Source organism: Protopterus annectens, chromosome 10.part0 (assembly GCF_019279795.1).
Source record: "Protopterus annectens isolate FY-2018-M chromosome 10.part0, PAN1.0, whole genome shotgun sequence".
Lineage (NCBI taxonomy): Eukaryota > Metazoa > Chordata > Ceratodontiformes > Protopteridae > Protopterus > Protopterus annectens.
Genome location: NC_056744.1, coordinates 899,947,591 through 899,962,017, shown reverse-complemented (window position 1 = coordinate 899,962,017; position 14,427 = coordinate 899,947,591). Strand labels below are relative to the sequence as shown.

Sequence of the window (14,427 nt, the reverse complement as noted above, 5' to 3'; positions counted from 1 at the left end):
ACTCAGAAAATAACAAAGATGTATTAAAACAAACGTGAGCGCTTTTGCAGTGGTAGACACTGCTTCATCAGACAACAAATAAGATAAAATCAACCACTTATATATAAAACACAAAATCTCTTAACCAATCATGACTGCAAAAATCCCCTCCATTGCAAGATATACATCATGATGTAGTTGTTATTAATTGTATATCCTGCATTTTTGATGTGCTTGTTGCTTTAATAATGTATGTTTCAATTTGTATTTGTTTTAATTAATGTTTTTGGAGGGAATTTTTGGAGTCATTTGCCTCCTACTGGGGACTCTGTTGTTGAATGACAATAAAGTTTACTTTGACTTTGACTTTAACAAAACAGGTTATGTGCCAAATGAATGGAGGGTCAAAATGGTCATTTTTTTTTTCATAAGAGTGGACCATAACCCAACTTTGGGAACTACAGACCCAGCAGTCTGACAAGTCTAATATATAAGCCATGGAACAAATTATGAAGGAAATGATGAATAAGGACATTGGCAGTCTCAGACATTGGACCCATCCCAGTTTGACTTTGTTATGTGAAGAAAGGGTCACCGAGGCTATGGATGATGGGAAAAAGGTGCATACCGCCTACCTCCTTGATCTGGCCAAGGCATTCAGTAAAATACCACACTCAGGTATTGTTGACAAACTCTCAAAACTAGACTTAAATCCTTACATAACTTTGTGGACTGCTGGCTGGCTCATAGATATGACCCAATAAGTCAGGATCAGCGAAATCACCTCCACCAGGAGACTGGTCACCAGCAGAGTACCCCAGGGTTTCATGTTGGGCAAGCTCCTGTTTGGCATCTATGTCTCGGAAGTCACAGCTAATGTCAAAAATCTTTGGCTTACTAAGTTTGTAGATGACTGTAAACTGGGAGCTATGATAGATTCCCTTCACAGCACCAACATCCTGAAAAGAGGGTCTAACACAAACAAATGACTGGTGTCAAAGCCACAGATTAAAACTAAATATAAAGAAATGCATTATAGTGCCCTTTGGGAAATCATCAACCTAAACTACTTACCCCATCGATAAAACACCCCTAAGAATTGGCCCAGCAGTTAGGGATCTGAGAACATATATAGACAGTAATCTGGCTTTTGATCAACATGTAACCAATATAGTAAGAAAATCACTCTATGTAGCCCAGCTCATAAGCAAGAGTATGGCATCCAGGTCCAAGGCAGTTATAGTACCACTCTGCCACCCTTATCAGAGCTATCACTGAGCACAATGCCTTCCTTCTTATGTACCTAACCAGGCATTTGCAATAGAGGGAACCTCCACAAAGGTTCCTCACCAGGAAAATCCAAGGTATGAATATCCTGTCCTATACAGATTGCCTTAAAGCCCTTTCTCTATACTCAGTCTCCTAGAGGTTACTGAGAGGCAACCTATGCTTGGCATATAAGGCATCCTCAGAAACAGCCCCGAAGGATCTCTTGCATATCCACAAAGCAAACAGCTACAGAAACACAGGCTATGAATGCTAGACTTTCTAGATGCGAAATAAATTTTAACCGGATTAGTTACAGATTACTGTGTTACAGATGTCACCAGACTAGGAGGCAAGGTACCCTGAAAAAGTTACTGCATCAAATGTAAATGTTAAGCAGACCACATATACAATATTATGTCACAGTGAACAATTCTGCTATATAAGATGCTGGTGCATTGATATTATATCATAGTTCATCTTTTTTCACCATTTACTTGTTTCATTTTGTTTATTTCTTCTATGCAATGTTGTGCTCCATTCCAATCTGCTGGAGCAAATCCACCACCCTTCAGATATGCACCTAAGTTGAAACTGCACACACAATGGATATTTGAAAGGGGTGAATAAAGTCATATGGCATGAAATTTTGAGGTTTTAGCCTACCATTTTATAAACTATAACTTCTAGAAATGTTCTGAGCTATAATTAGATATCATTACTTAGAAGATGAAACACATATTATTTTGTACATGGTAAGTTTGCAGTGTACTGCAGAGAGAAACATAGATAACAAGTTGTATCACCTGCTGCACACTTCCTGTTTATTCACTTAGTAGCAGCCACATGGTGCAGTGTTGCTTCAGTTACTGTGGTCAAGATGGTTCAACAAACAATGTGATGTCACAGTCATATACTTGTTAGGTGCCCTGTATTGTACAAAACTTACCAAATTCAGTTAACATGTTTTGGAGGTTCCATTGTCAGCTTATGGTGTTCTGTTTAATTAAGTTTTTGTCCAAATTTATATATCATTCTAATAAGGAAATGTTGAACATAATATAATGGCAATCTGTCATAATTATTTTCAGTTGTAAAATTGTGTGTACCTGAGTGAATTTAAAACTATTTAAGCTGTTACAATACAGAAGTGAATCAACTCTGTAAGAGATGACTCTGAAACAACTACCTAGTAATTGTATGTATGCCTGAACCTTTAGGGTACCATGAATGCAATCAGTATATCATTGTTTTAAGTTTAGTAGTCAGTTCAACTCTCTTCTGCATTCTTTAATTAACAGTGATGGGTACTCAGTGTGCTGTGTTAGTTCTAATGGTAAAATATTCAGACACAGAGATGATGCAATGCCTTACATAAGATGACCAAAACTGTCACGTTCAGGCAGTCTGTGAGATAAAACATACTCATTTTCATTTAATTTACTAACCTTCTTCCCCTCATACCGTTTCCTGTAATAGTTCTAAGTATGGCTTGTTGTAAGACACTGGTACCAAAAATGTGGGATATTTTGTGAGGTCACTATTTATTTCATATCAAAGTGGAATCCTCATACAGGCTTTATGGGTCACACAGGACCCTAATGCAAGTGAGTGGTAACTTGCCAAAAACTGTCGTCTTATCCATTTTATTACTCCATTACTAAGGACAATTCACATAGAATATACATTGTTCTAATTTACTTGGTATTGTCATTACTTTGTATTTTGCATTCTGTTATGCTTTGTGTTACTTGAGGGGGCTGCAGTTCTGTCTCCCTCATCGTATCTCTGATTTAATTGCATGGTATCCCTTATTGATAGTCTCTGACTCCCCCTTTCTGGAGTCTGCAGACTCAGAACAAATGCACATAAGTAGTTCAATAGTTTTGCAAATTCTCTGAACTCAGTTTAACATCATAAAACCCCATTCACTTCATATGCAAGTAAAATCAACAACTTTAGTGACAACATGAGGTTATAACATTCTGCATATTTATTAGATCCATTTTTTTCCAAACAATTCATGCCCATAACAATTGTTGTTTATCTTCTGCCATAAATATGTTTTCATTACCCCCAAATTTAATTTTGTAGACTATTCTGTGAACTAAACAAAATTAGAATGGCATTTTAATAGTTTATTTTCACGCACAAGAGTTTAATCAGAAGCAATAAAACTCTGATATAAAAATGGTATTGCACAACAGCTATGAACCTACATTGGATACAAAGTCTGCAGGTTTATTATGTTATAAATGACAACATTTTGCCCTGTATGATCACTTGCCCCTTTGACTTCCAAGATCACATTTACAAAGGCTAGCAATTCCCAGTGAGGCCTTCTACCCAACAAAACACAAATCAATATGTGTCCTTTTTTTTAAGCAACTGCATGCATAGTACATCTCCTGCTGTAATGGCATTACTAGGTGATAATCAAGAGCAATGAGATTCTTACCCCACATCCGAGGGCTGCTCCGATGTTGCAAAATATTAGAAAGTTAAGTTAGCTGACTCTGGGTGGGATTCATATACACAGTATGGACTGTGCAGGACCAGTGCAGAGAATAAAGCATGTAAAGTGCTACAAACAGAGTAGCAGAAGTGAAGCACATAAATATCACTGCACAGGTGGCACCCATTAATGTACAGTACATAAGCAAAAGAGCAAATAAGTGTGAATAGCAAACTGCTAATTCAGATCAGTTTGCTGTGTTCAGCAGTTGTCATCCAATACAATAACGCAACTCAGTTACAAAGGGTTACAAACAGGACAGAAGTTACCCTGTTACTAATGCAGAACATGTATCACAGAACTTCATAATGAATGTTCACTTCTTTTGTGATTGCAACACATAAGTGCAATCACAAAACAGTGATATGATCAAAATGGAAGCATGTTTGACCATTGTAAAAATAATGAAAAAAAAAAACATTTTTGTAGGAGGCAAGATCCCTCACCCATGTAGCTTATAAATACTAACCCAGAGACTGTAGTATCTCAGAGAAAGGAAAAATCCCTGAGGCAATGCAATCTCAATCTTTAAATACAAAAGCCAGGAAATGTACACTTGAGATCTCACAACATAGTCTCAATCACTAGTGCATCATATGTAAGTATGGCACTCATATCAAAGCTGTCAGTATTACAGTGACAATGGTCCGAAAACATTACCCTGAAACATACCCAAGTCCACATAAATATACAGACAGACGTATAAATATAGGTACATACATACATACAAGTAGGGGTGGGATACGCACACAGACACAACTGTCTACATTGCTGCTGGTACCCAGCAGTCACAAAGTTTCACTAACATGCAGGCATTTATTTATTTATTTTTAATATTTGTTAATCAAGTAAATGGACTTGTCAGAGGACCCTTTTTATCAACAGCCCAGGCCATAAAGGCAAGGACAATACCAAAATTAATACAGTATACATACATAGCAAACAGGTACAGAATACAGTCAAACAAATAGCAAAAATCCATGACAGACATAGCAGAATATGTAACAAACATATGTAAAGAACACAAAATGAACAAGTACCAAAAATGCATAAACAAGAAAACATTAAAAAATAAATACATAAATATAGGATACATTGTGGAAGTGAGACAGACAGTATGGCCTTTACAGGAAGAAAGGGTAAGTTAATATACTGGCTATGCTGCTAGTGAGTTTCAGTTACTGGGAGTTCTGTAAAGAGAAGAGACAGACAAAAGAACATAACAAGATCTCCACCACAATAATTGTAGTAGGCTTGCCAAGAAAAAGATGATATGTAAAATATAGCAGTTGTATTCCCAGCATTACATCCAGTATGGATCCAGATATCACTTCACTGGGAGCAATAATATAATGAGATGCATAATGAGGATTGGTTCTTAGGAAGAATTAATGTAGCAAATACAGCACAGACACTTTCTGAGTTTTGCCACCCAATCCTGCACACCTCTCCAGCCAGCAATGTTCACATTGTGTATAGCTCGCCCTATGGTGATTTGCTGAGCAACATATTGCAAGAAACACACGCACAGAAACACACACACTTGTACCTCCCATACCCCACATGTATGTGCACTCACATGTTTGCAGGATTGTTAGCATGCATATGTATATATGTTAGTGTGTATGTCTTTGTGTGTTTACATATAAAAGCACAAGCAGTTCCATTCTGATCTCCACAAATTAATGGCAAATACTGATACTGGCAAGCATATACATGTACACAAAGTGCATCGGCCGTATACATACCTGCCAATCGGTGTTAATGCCCTGAGCACTAGGTGCACTCAAACAATGCCAGGTGTACAAGCTACCTTGTTGTGCATCAAAAAAGTGGTTATATTACAACTTATAAACAAGCCAATGCCCATGTTAAAATAGGCTGTTGGAATGTAGCAGTAATGGACATGCAATATGCAGTATATAGATAGATAGATAGATAGATAGATAGATAGATAGATAGACAGATAGACAGACAGACAGACAGACAGATAGATAGATAGATAGATAGATAGATAGATAGATAGATAGATAGATAGATAGATAGATAGATAGATAGATAGAGAGATAGATAGATAGATAGATAGATAGATAGATAGATAGATAGATAGATAGAAAGATAGACACCAAAGTAACTGGATTTGGCATAGCATGATACTTAAGTCTTTGCCCACAGACCCAAGGTACAGGGTTTGATTCTGATCTCAAGGTATTGGCTAGGTTTAAAGTGGCCCTTCAGGGTAGTTAACCTAGTATTCACCTATGAAATTCATTTAGTTTGAAACACAAACACATCTTATCTTGGGATTTTGGCATATCTGCTTCAATAACCAGCTGTGGTTTGCTAAGGTAAGGCTAAAGGAGTAATGCTTTGTACCATAAAATCAGATCTATGACAAACCTTTGGTTTAGAGACACACGGTCCTTGCTAGGGGCACTTAGGGGTTTTCAGTCATCCCAAACCTGTTTTTAGTCCACCTGCCACAAAATGTATTTCTAAATAGGTACTTCCTAGTTTAGTCATAAACACTTTCAGCCAAATGGTTGCAGCACTCTAACATCCCGAACATAATAGAAAGTTAATCCCTGTGATGGCTTTGGGATCTTTGATAGGTACAGCCTATCTTATCAGCTTACTGCGTACACAGGCTGTCATATTTTGCATTCTTGCTATGTACACATTGACCACATGCAGTGCATTGTATGCCATTCCATCATTCAGCTGCATCCCATGACTGATGCCAGCCTATGAACTCCTTGTGCATGTGTACCTCTCCATTCACTGTTGTAATGCACAGCATTCTGAGCTACTGCTGCTGGTACTAAATACATTTCTGTCTGTGCTGTACCAAGTGAGTACTGGCAGGTACATGATTCTGCTTTCACATATATGTTGGTAATGCAGATGAGATGTCCTGTGTTGTACACCTTGTGCTCATCATGTAAGGCATCTGTGTATGCAGATGCAAATATTTTATTGAGCAGGTGATATAGAATAAGTGATATGTTACGTGCTACTATCTGACATCTTAACAACAAAGAAATAACATAAGAAAATGAAAACATTCTTTTAAGCACTGGCAACATTTGGGAGAAATTTTGGAATTGCTTTAAGTACCGCACAACTACTATTCAAAATGTTAATACAAGCAGCTCCTCACAACTATTTATTATATTTGTTCCTGGAAAACTGTGTGCACTGATCCAGTAGTCCCATATTCTATTACATCCAAATCAGCTAATACAATTACTTCTATGTTGTGTGTAAAATCATTACTATAACCTAAGCGCTCGTTGCTTATAATTCTTACGTTTTGTTATTTTATTGGAATTACTCTTGCAGTAATTGATAAGCAGACTAATTCAGCCCTCAAGATTGCTGACAAAGCGAAGCCTTGTGTAGTGTTCAAGAAGCTGCTGGCACATAAACTGTCGTACCAGGCACAGACATCTCAACTATCCAGATTTTTGCAGAATGTCCAGATTTTTTGCTTAATATTTTTGGTCTGTCCCTTGAAAAATTGTGGTTATCTGGAAAACCATTAAGGATTACAGTCACTAAATAATGACAGACATTTGACTTTCAGACTTCATATACCTCAGAAAATGCCTGCTAAGGCAAAACCTGTTATTGTGGCAACTTTCTAAGCTGATAAGAACAATGCTTAAAATCTATTGCCGATTTTGGGCCTTTGCCCCCCCCCCCCCCATTATTTTTGCCTTTGTCCAGAATTCTTGCACTAAGAGGTTGAAAGCCATGGAGCTGCTTTTACTATATTTGAAAATAAAGTAAACAACAAACCTGTTATCATGAATTTCACATATTACAACTGTTTTTATTTGTACTTGCATGTGGTTGTGCATGAATCTCAGTATAACAAAAGTAAGAAGTAGTTGTGCCTTCACACAAATGGCCACAAGTTTAAGTTCTGAAGCAAATATTAATTGCAAGTCCCTCTTTAGCTGTGTTAGATTACTAAGAAATAACTTTGAACATTGTCCTGTACTTTCCCTGATGACTCTGACCTCAATGACATTGTAAATGTTCTAGAAAATAAGCTCACCATAAACTTCACATTGAGTCCCCTATTTTAATGTTACTCATACTAAAATCCCATAATCCCACTGTAAACACTAAGGAACTTGTTCTTAAGGTTGCATCTAAGACCAATAACACTTCCTGCTTGGGTCCTGACAATAAACATGGGTGCCTGATAAGTGGCATCAAACATGCTCCCATCGAACCTCTCCTTAGATTGTCTAACAGACTATGTTCCTGAAACCGGGTGTATTGCTTTGGTAATGTCCTTCTACAAAAGTGTCCCTATCATGGACCCTGGAAATTATAGATCAATCAGCCTTATGAGTCAGATATGTTAAGGTATGGAGAGTATCACATCTGATCTTATTATGTATGATATCAAGAAAATCATTAGACTTGAACCACAGCATTTTGGCTTCGTCAAGGGGAAGGCATGTCTGTTAAATCTTCTAGACTTCTTTGAGAGGATCAGACAAACTGGTGATTGCAGTTGACCTGTTTATACAGCTTATCTCAGTTTGGGAAAAGCATTCAATACCAAAACTCATGCCAAAACTATAAGGAGACTATCTTCCTTAAACTTAGATCCTTTAGGTGGTAAGATAGATAGCCAGTTGGCTAAAGGATAGAACCCACAGAGTTTGAGTGGCAGGTACCTCTTCAAATAGCATTAAGGTAATGAGTGGAGTCATCAGTAGGATCTATAGTGGGTCATCTCCTGTTTAGCATATTATTTGTCTGATCTAAAATCTGTTAACCAAGACTTCTGGTTAACCAAATTTGCAGACAACTGAAAACTGGGTGTAATTGTCAAATCCCATTCAGATATCTGTACTCTTCAGAAAGAGTTTACCCTAGTTAATACCTGGTGTGCATATAATGGTGTTTAACTGAATACTAAAAAGTGTAGTATTTTTTCTTTTAAAGAACAGCCATTCCTCACAACATATAGTATAAATAACATTTCCTTACTAAACAAAAGGGTAGTTAGGGGCCCTGGCACTTGGTTTGATAGTTCCATATCTTTTGTTCATCGTTTAGCAGCTGTAGTCAGGAAAGGTTTCTACTTATCACAACTAATAAGCAAAGATATTTTATCCAGATCCAGATATGTTATTGATCCCCTATATTCAGCACTGATCAGACCCAGTATAAAATACAATCTTCCTTTTGAGATGTACCTCACTCGATATTGCAACAAACTCAAAAAGCACCAGGAGTTCCTAACCAAAAATATCTCTGGTCTTAAAATCCTTAGTTACCAGGAGAGTCTGGAAGTCCTGTCCTTCCTTTATTCTGTCTTATAAACTCCTGAGGGGTGATCTATGTGTCTCTTACTGCAACATTGCAGATCTGGTGATCTTTGACCACATATATCTCAGTAAGTAAAACAGTGCAGTTAACACTGCAACCAAAAACCTAAAACTTTATCAGCTGATAAACAGAACAATATGGAGAAGTATATTAATCTCCCAGTGCCTCCTTCTTCTCTAGAATTAACATCCTCTACAGGCTAAGCAATGTAATTCAAACAATACAAACAAAAGATGACTGAATTTAATAATTGGCTTAGTTTTTGGTGTCATTCTAAGGGGGTGCAGTATTTGTCAGCATGGAAAGACATGGTCAATATACCACTCTGCTTTGCCAGGATGGCCTGCACCTTTACCCTATAGACTTTTGAATATTAGCTAAAACATTGTCCTGCCCTATAGAGCCCTTTTTAGGCAATGCCAGATTGAAAGTACTTCCGACATAGCAAATCAAAACCAAGAAAATCTAAAGGTGTTATTGCTCAATGCTGGGAGTCTAAATAAAAAAAACTCCACTCCCTAGAAGGTCTCTTCAACCTAGAGAATGCTGACATCTGTGGGGTCACTGAGACATGGTTTAAAGCCACAGAGAGCACATCAACAGTGCAAGGTTATAATGTCTTCCACACATTTAGACCAGCTACTACACATAAAGGGACTAAAGGTGGAGGTGTCTCAGTTTACATCAAAAATAAATATACCTCAAGGCTGGTCAAACAGGACAATGCACTTGAGCTTCTCCATGTTCAGATCACCATAAGCAAAATCCAATGCCACTTCCTTGCAAGCTATAAGTCTCCCCTCTGTGATTCAGGAAATCCATACCATGTATTTAAACTTATTGGAAGCACTCACCATCCAACCCAATGCCATATTTGTGGGCAACTTTAATTACCCCACTATTAAATGTGAATCATATATGACACCAAATATACAGGCACAGAGATTTCTGGATTTTATAAACACAAACTCCCTGGACCAAATTGTCAATACACCAACCAGGGGAGCAACCATATTTTAGCTTGTCTCCACTAACATGGGAGAGTGCTGCACACCCCCTAGTGTAATGTCTTCTCTGGTAAGGTCAGACCACAAAATGGTCTAATTTGAAGTAAAAATAAAACATGGAAACCCAACTAATCCTGGAATATTCAGGAACTATTCTAAGATTAACTTCCTACTATTAAGTTATAACCTGGAAAAATGTCAAGTTCCCATAAGCCCTGCGAACACTGCTGCCTATGCAGAACTGTTCACAGAAACCTTATACAAGCATGTTAATAGCTGCATAAATGCAGCTGTACCCACCAGGAAGAAGTACAGAACTAACTCAAAAAGCAAACTACCCTGCTGGAATCACAATATCAAGATGCTGTATAACAGAAGGAAGAAAATCATCACAAAAATTAGGAGGTGTAGCACCCAACAGGATAAAAGCACTCTCATCAAGCTAAACAAATAACTCAGAGGACAAATAAAGTCTACCAAAGCAAGATATGAAGTAAATTTGGCATCCCAGACCAGGGCAACCACAAGGCATTCTTTAACTATGTCCACAACATCAAAGTCAATACACAATTGTGTGCAGAGCGCATTGTAAATGGAACCACATATATTGAGCCAGAAGATATAGCAAACCTACTGGCCAACAAATTCAGATGCAATTTTACCCCTCTTTGCCAATCAAACTTCTGTCAGGAAATACCATCAAATATAACTTCCCCTGCTATCACTACAGAACAGGCCATTTATTCTATCTCTAAGTCCAAGAACACTGCATCAATGGGCCCAGACAATATCCCAGGATGCCTTACAAATAGCATGAATCATGACTTATCAGGCCTTCTGGAATTGATGTTTAACTATAGTCTCCAAATAGGCTTTATGCCTCATGAATGGAGAACAGCAACAGTCATTTTTCTGCACAAAGATGGGCCATCTGCAGACCATGGAAACTATAGACCCATAAGTCTCACTAGTCTCATATGTAAAGCCATGGAAAGAATTATCATGGAAATGATCAATAATGACATAGGACACCTTCATACACTGGACCCAACTCAATTTGGTTTCATCAAGGGCAAGTCATGCCTACACAGCCTGGTGGACTTATTTGAAAAACTCACCAAAGCAATGGATGAGGGAAAAATGGTTCACACTGCCTACCTTGACCTGGCCAAGACATTTGACACAATACTTCACTCAGGCATTGTTGAAAAACATAAGAGGTTAGGTACAAACCCTTATGTCACCCAGTGGATAGCCATCTGGTTCACAGACAAGACCCAGGAAGTTAGAATTGGGGAGTCCACCTCTACAAAGAGGCCAGCCACAAGTAGAGTCCTTCAGGGATTGGTCCTGGGACCGCTCCTTTTTGGAATTTACTTCTCTGAAGTCAAGGCCAATGTCAATGGCCTCTCACTGACTACGTTTGCTGATGATTGCAAATTAGGGGCTGCCATTGAATCATCCATTGACATAAATGCTCTCCAGGAAGAGTCGGCACAAACAACTGGTGTCAGAGCCATGGACTAAAACTAAATGCCAAGAAATGCATAATAGTAGTCTTTGGGAAGTCATAAACCCCTGGTAACTATCATATTGACAGCATACCCCTAAGAGTTGACCCAGTAGTCAGGGACTTGGGGACAGACACATAGAGAGTAAACTAGCCTTTGACCATCACGTGTCTACGGTAGTGAGGAAATCATTCTGTTTTGTATAACGTATAAACAAAGGTGTGGTATCTAGGTCCAAGGAAGTTGTTGTTCCACTGTATATGGCATTCATTAGACCTATTTGAGTACAATGCTCCCTTTGGTATGTACCTAATCAGGCATATCCAACAACTGGAATATCCACAGAGGTTCTTCACTAAAAGAATACAGGGTGTAAGTAACATGTCCTGTGCAGATGACCTCAAGGCTCTATCCCTGTATTCTGTCTCCTACAGGCTGTTGAGGAAAGATCTAGGCCTGGCATACAAGACATTGTCAGACCCTACTCTGATGGGCCTCCTGCATATCCGCAAAACAAACAGCATCAGAATTACCTGTTTTGAAGACTTAAACCCTGTCTGTGATATAAATAGGACCTGATGGAGAGACAGGTATGCACCCCAACACAACCCCTTCTCTGGAACAGGCTCCCCATCTATGTGAAAAAGAGTTCCTCCCTAACCCAATTCAAGTGTAACTTGGATAATTGAATGCAGAACAAGAAATTTATCCTTGGTTTGGCACCTATGTCTCTAATGGACACAGGCAGGCTGTAAATGGTTCATCTCCCAGAAGCCTTCTTATAAATGTTTCACCTCCCACTGCCAGCTTATACTTATCAAGGATACCAGAACTTGTCAGAGATTTGGGATTCATGGCTAGGCTTAGAAAGGCCCTTGTGGTCGTTAGCTTAGTAAATACCTATGAACCCTTGAACCTAATTCAATATCTTTCTTTAAACTAAATTTTTATAACTGTATGAATACTCTCAAATTTACCACAGGACTAAATGTTTTCTCCCTCCTTAAGAGAGGAGATAAAGCCTAGGGTGAGTATTGGAAAGGCTTACATGGTCATTAAACTAAGATAGCCTTAAAACTCCCATGAATCCTAAAACTCAAAAAGGAAAAAAAAAAAGAAAAACAGTCAGTCTGGTTGTTATGTCAATGAAATAGACTTCCATGTACTATACAAATATTATGTTTGGGTTGCCCATCATAATATCTGTTCAAGAAATAGATTTCAATAAACTCACCTTAACAGAGAAGTTTGAGAAGTAAGTTTCTTGAAAGGCATTTCTTAAACTCATAACTGGTTATGACCAGCACCCCATTCATAATAGTCAATCTTTTATTTTAATTAGGACAAAGGAGGTCAGTAGCAAGATGTTGTGACGTGCAGCCTGAACTATGTCATATGCTGTGCATCACAAACTTCTCACATATTCTTTAAATGCTTAGTACTTTCATATAAACATGGCTTACCATCTTCTGGATCTTTGTGAGTAAGCCATCTGGGCTGATACATTACCCAAATGGTCATGATTTCCTGCTATAACATACCAAGGAATATTCATCATTGCTGGATCAGCAAACACTGTTTCAAAAGACTCCTGTGGAACAAAAATATATAAAGAAGTCTTTGAGTGACAGCGATGTAGCTAGTGAATAACAGCTATTCAGTCATATAAGTTCTTGAAACAGCATGACTACACAGAAAAGTTGGAATAAGGAAGTCCCAGGTTCCAACAAAACACATACTCTCTCTCTCTCTCTCTCTCCCTTTCTCTCTCATTCAGACATTGAAGTTACTTGGATGCACAGATGGGTGAGGGCAAGCACCCACTTGTAATGTAATACTGCACTGTAACTTTGTCATCCTGGATAAAGACATTGAAATGTAGTGCTCATTTATAAGGGGGTGAGGGAGGGATCTAGTATATCTCCCATTATAGTGTGCTTCTTAAAAACTGTACACAGTGCTGCACTGCAGATGCTCATAGAACAGCAGTTTTATTTTTATTAAACACTTTTTAAGGGCAGCACAGTAGCACAGCAGATAGGATTGTCAGCTCACAACAAGAGGTTCCCCGTTTGATTATCAGCTGGGGGGCCTTCTGTGCGGAGTCTGCATGCCCTCTCTGTATCCATGTGGGTTCCCTTAGGGTGCTCTGGTTTCCTTTCACATTACAAAGGCATGCAGTAGGTGTATTAGATGTTATAAATTGGCCATAGGTGTGAGTGTGTGGTGTGGATGAATTACTATGGCAAGGCTACCCACCCAGTAGTGTAAACCTTGGCTCTAGATGATTGTCACTGTTGAAGTGATACCATGACCCCATGTGCAAAAAATGGGAAAAGGGGTTGTGGATGGAAGCAGTCTTTTTTTATTCAGTCATTTTTACTAAAACTTTCTAAAAATGGGCATGGTAACATACTGTCATTTTAAATCATTATTATGAAAATGTTACAAAAGGTAATGTACACAGCAGTAGCCCTTGTGTTAACACTTTATATAAACAAATTGTATCACAAGCCCTATAGCAGTGTACGTCCCCTCACCATGTGCCCCCTTAAGTAAGTCTTCCTTACTCATAACTATTCCCTGTTCTTATTTTCTATGCTTCTCTGCTCATCTGTCTCTCTCTGCTTAACCTTCTCATCACTAGCCATATTCTACCACATCCTAAACCCCAACTGCTGTCAGAATATGTCACCTGCAGCACCATCACCCTCTTAGTCTTTCTTCTTGTTGCTTGATCTCTCATACTCCTAACAGTATGCCTTCACATCTCACTGTCCTGTATAGCCAACAC

At 38.4% G+C, this 14,427-nt stretch overlaps 1 protein-coding gene across 2 annotated transcripts in view; it reads right to left on the bottom strand.

The window, feature by feature from the left end:
* The window catches only part of LOC122812816 (tartrate-resistant acid phosphatase type 5-like), a 245,051-nt gene that overhangs the window by 98,791 nt on the left and 131,833 nt on the right, over nucleotides 1–14,427 (bottom strand). For both annotated transcript variants that reach the window (XM_044084869.1, XM_044084868.1), the window contains exon 4: nucleotides 13,097–13,224. In XM_044084869.1, the coding sequence (XP_043940804.1) occupies nucleotides 13,097–13,224 (128 nt within the window). The remainder of the gene's footprint in view (nucleotides 1–13,096; nucleotides 13,225–14,427) is intronic.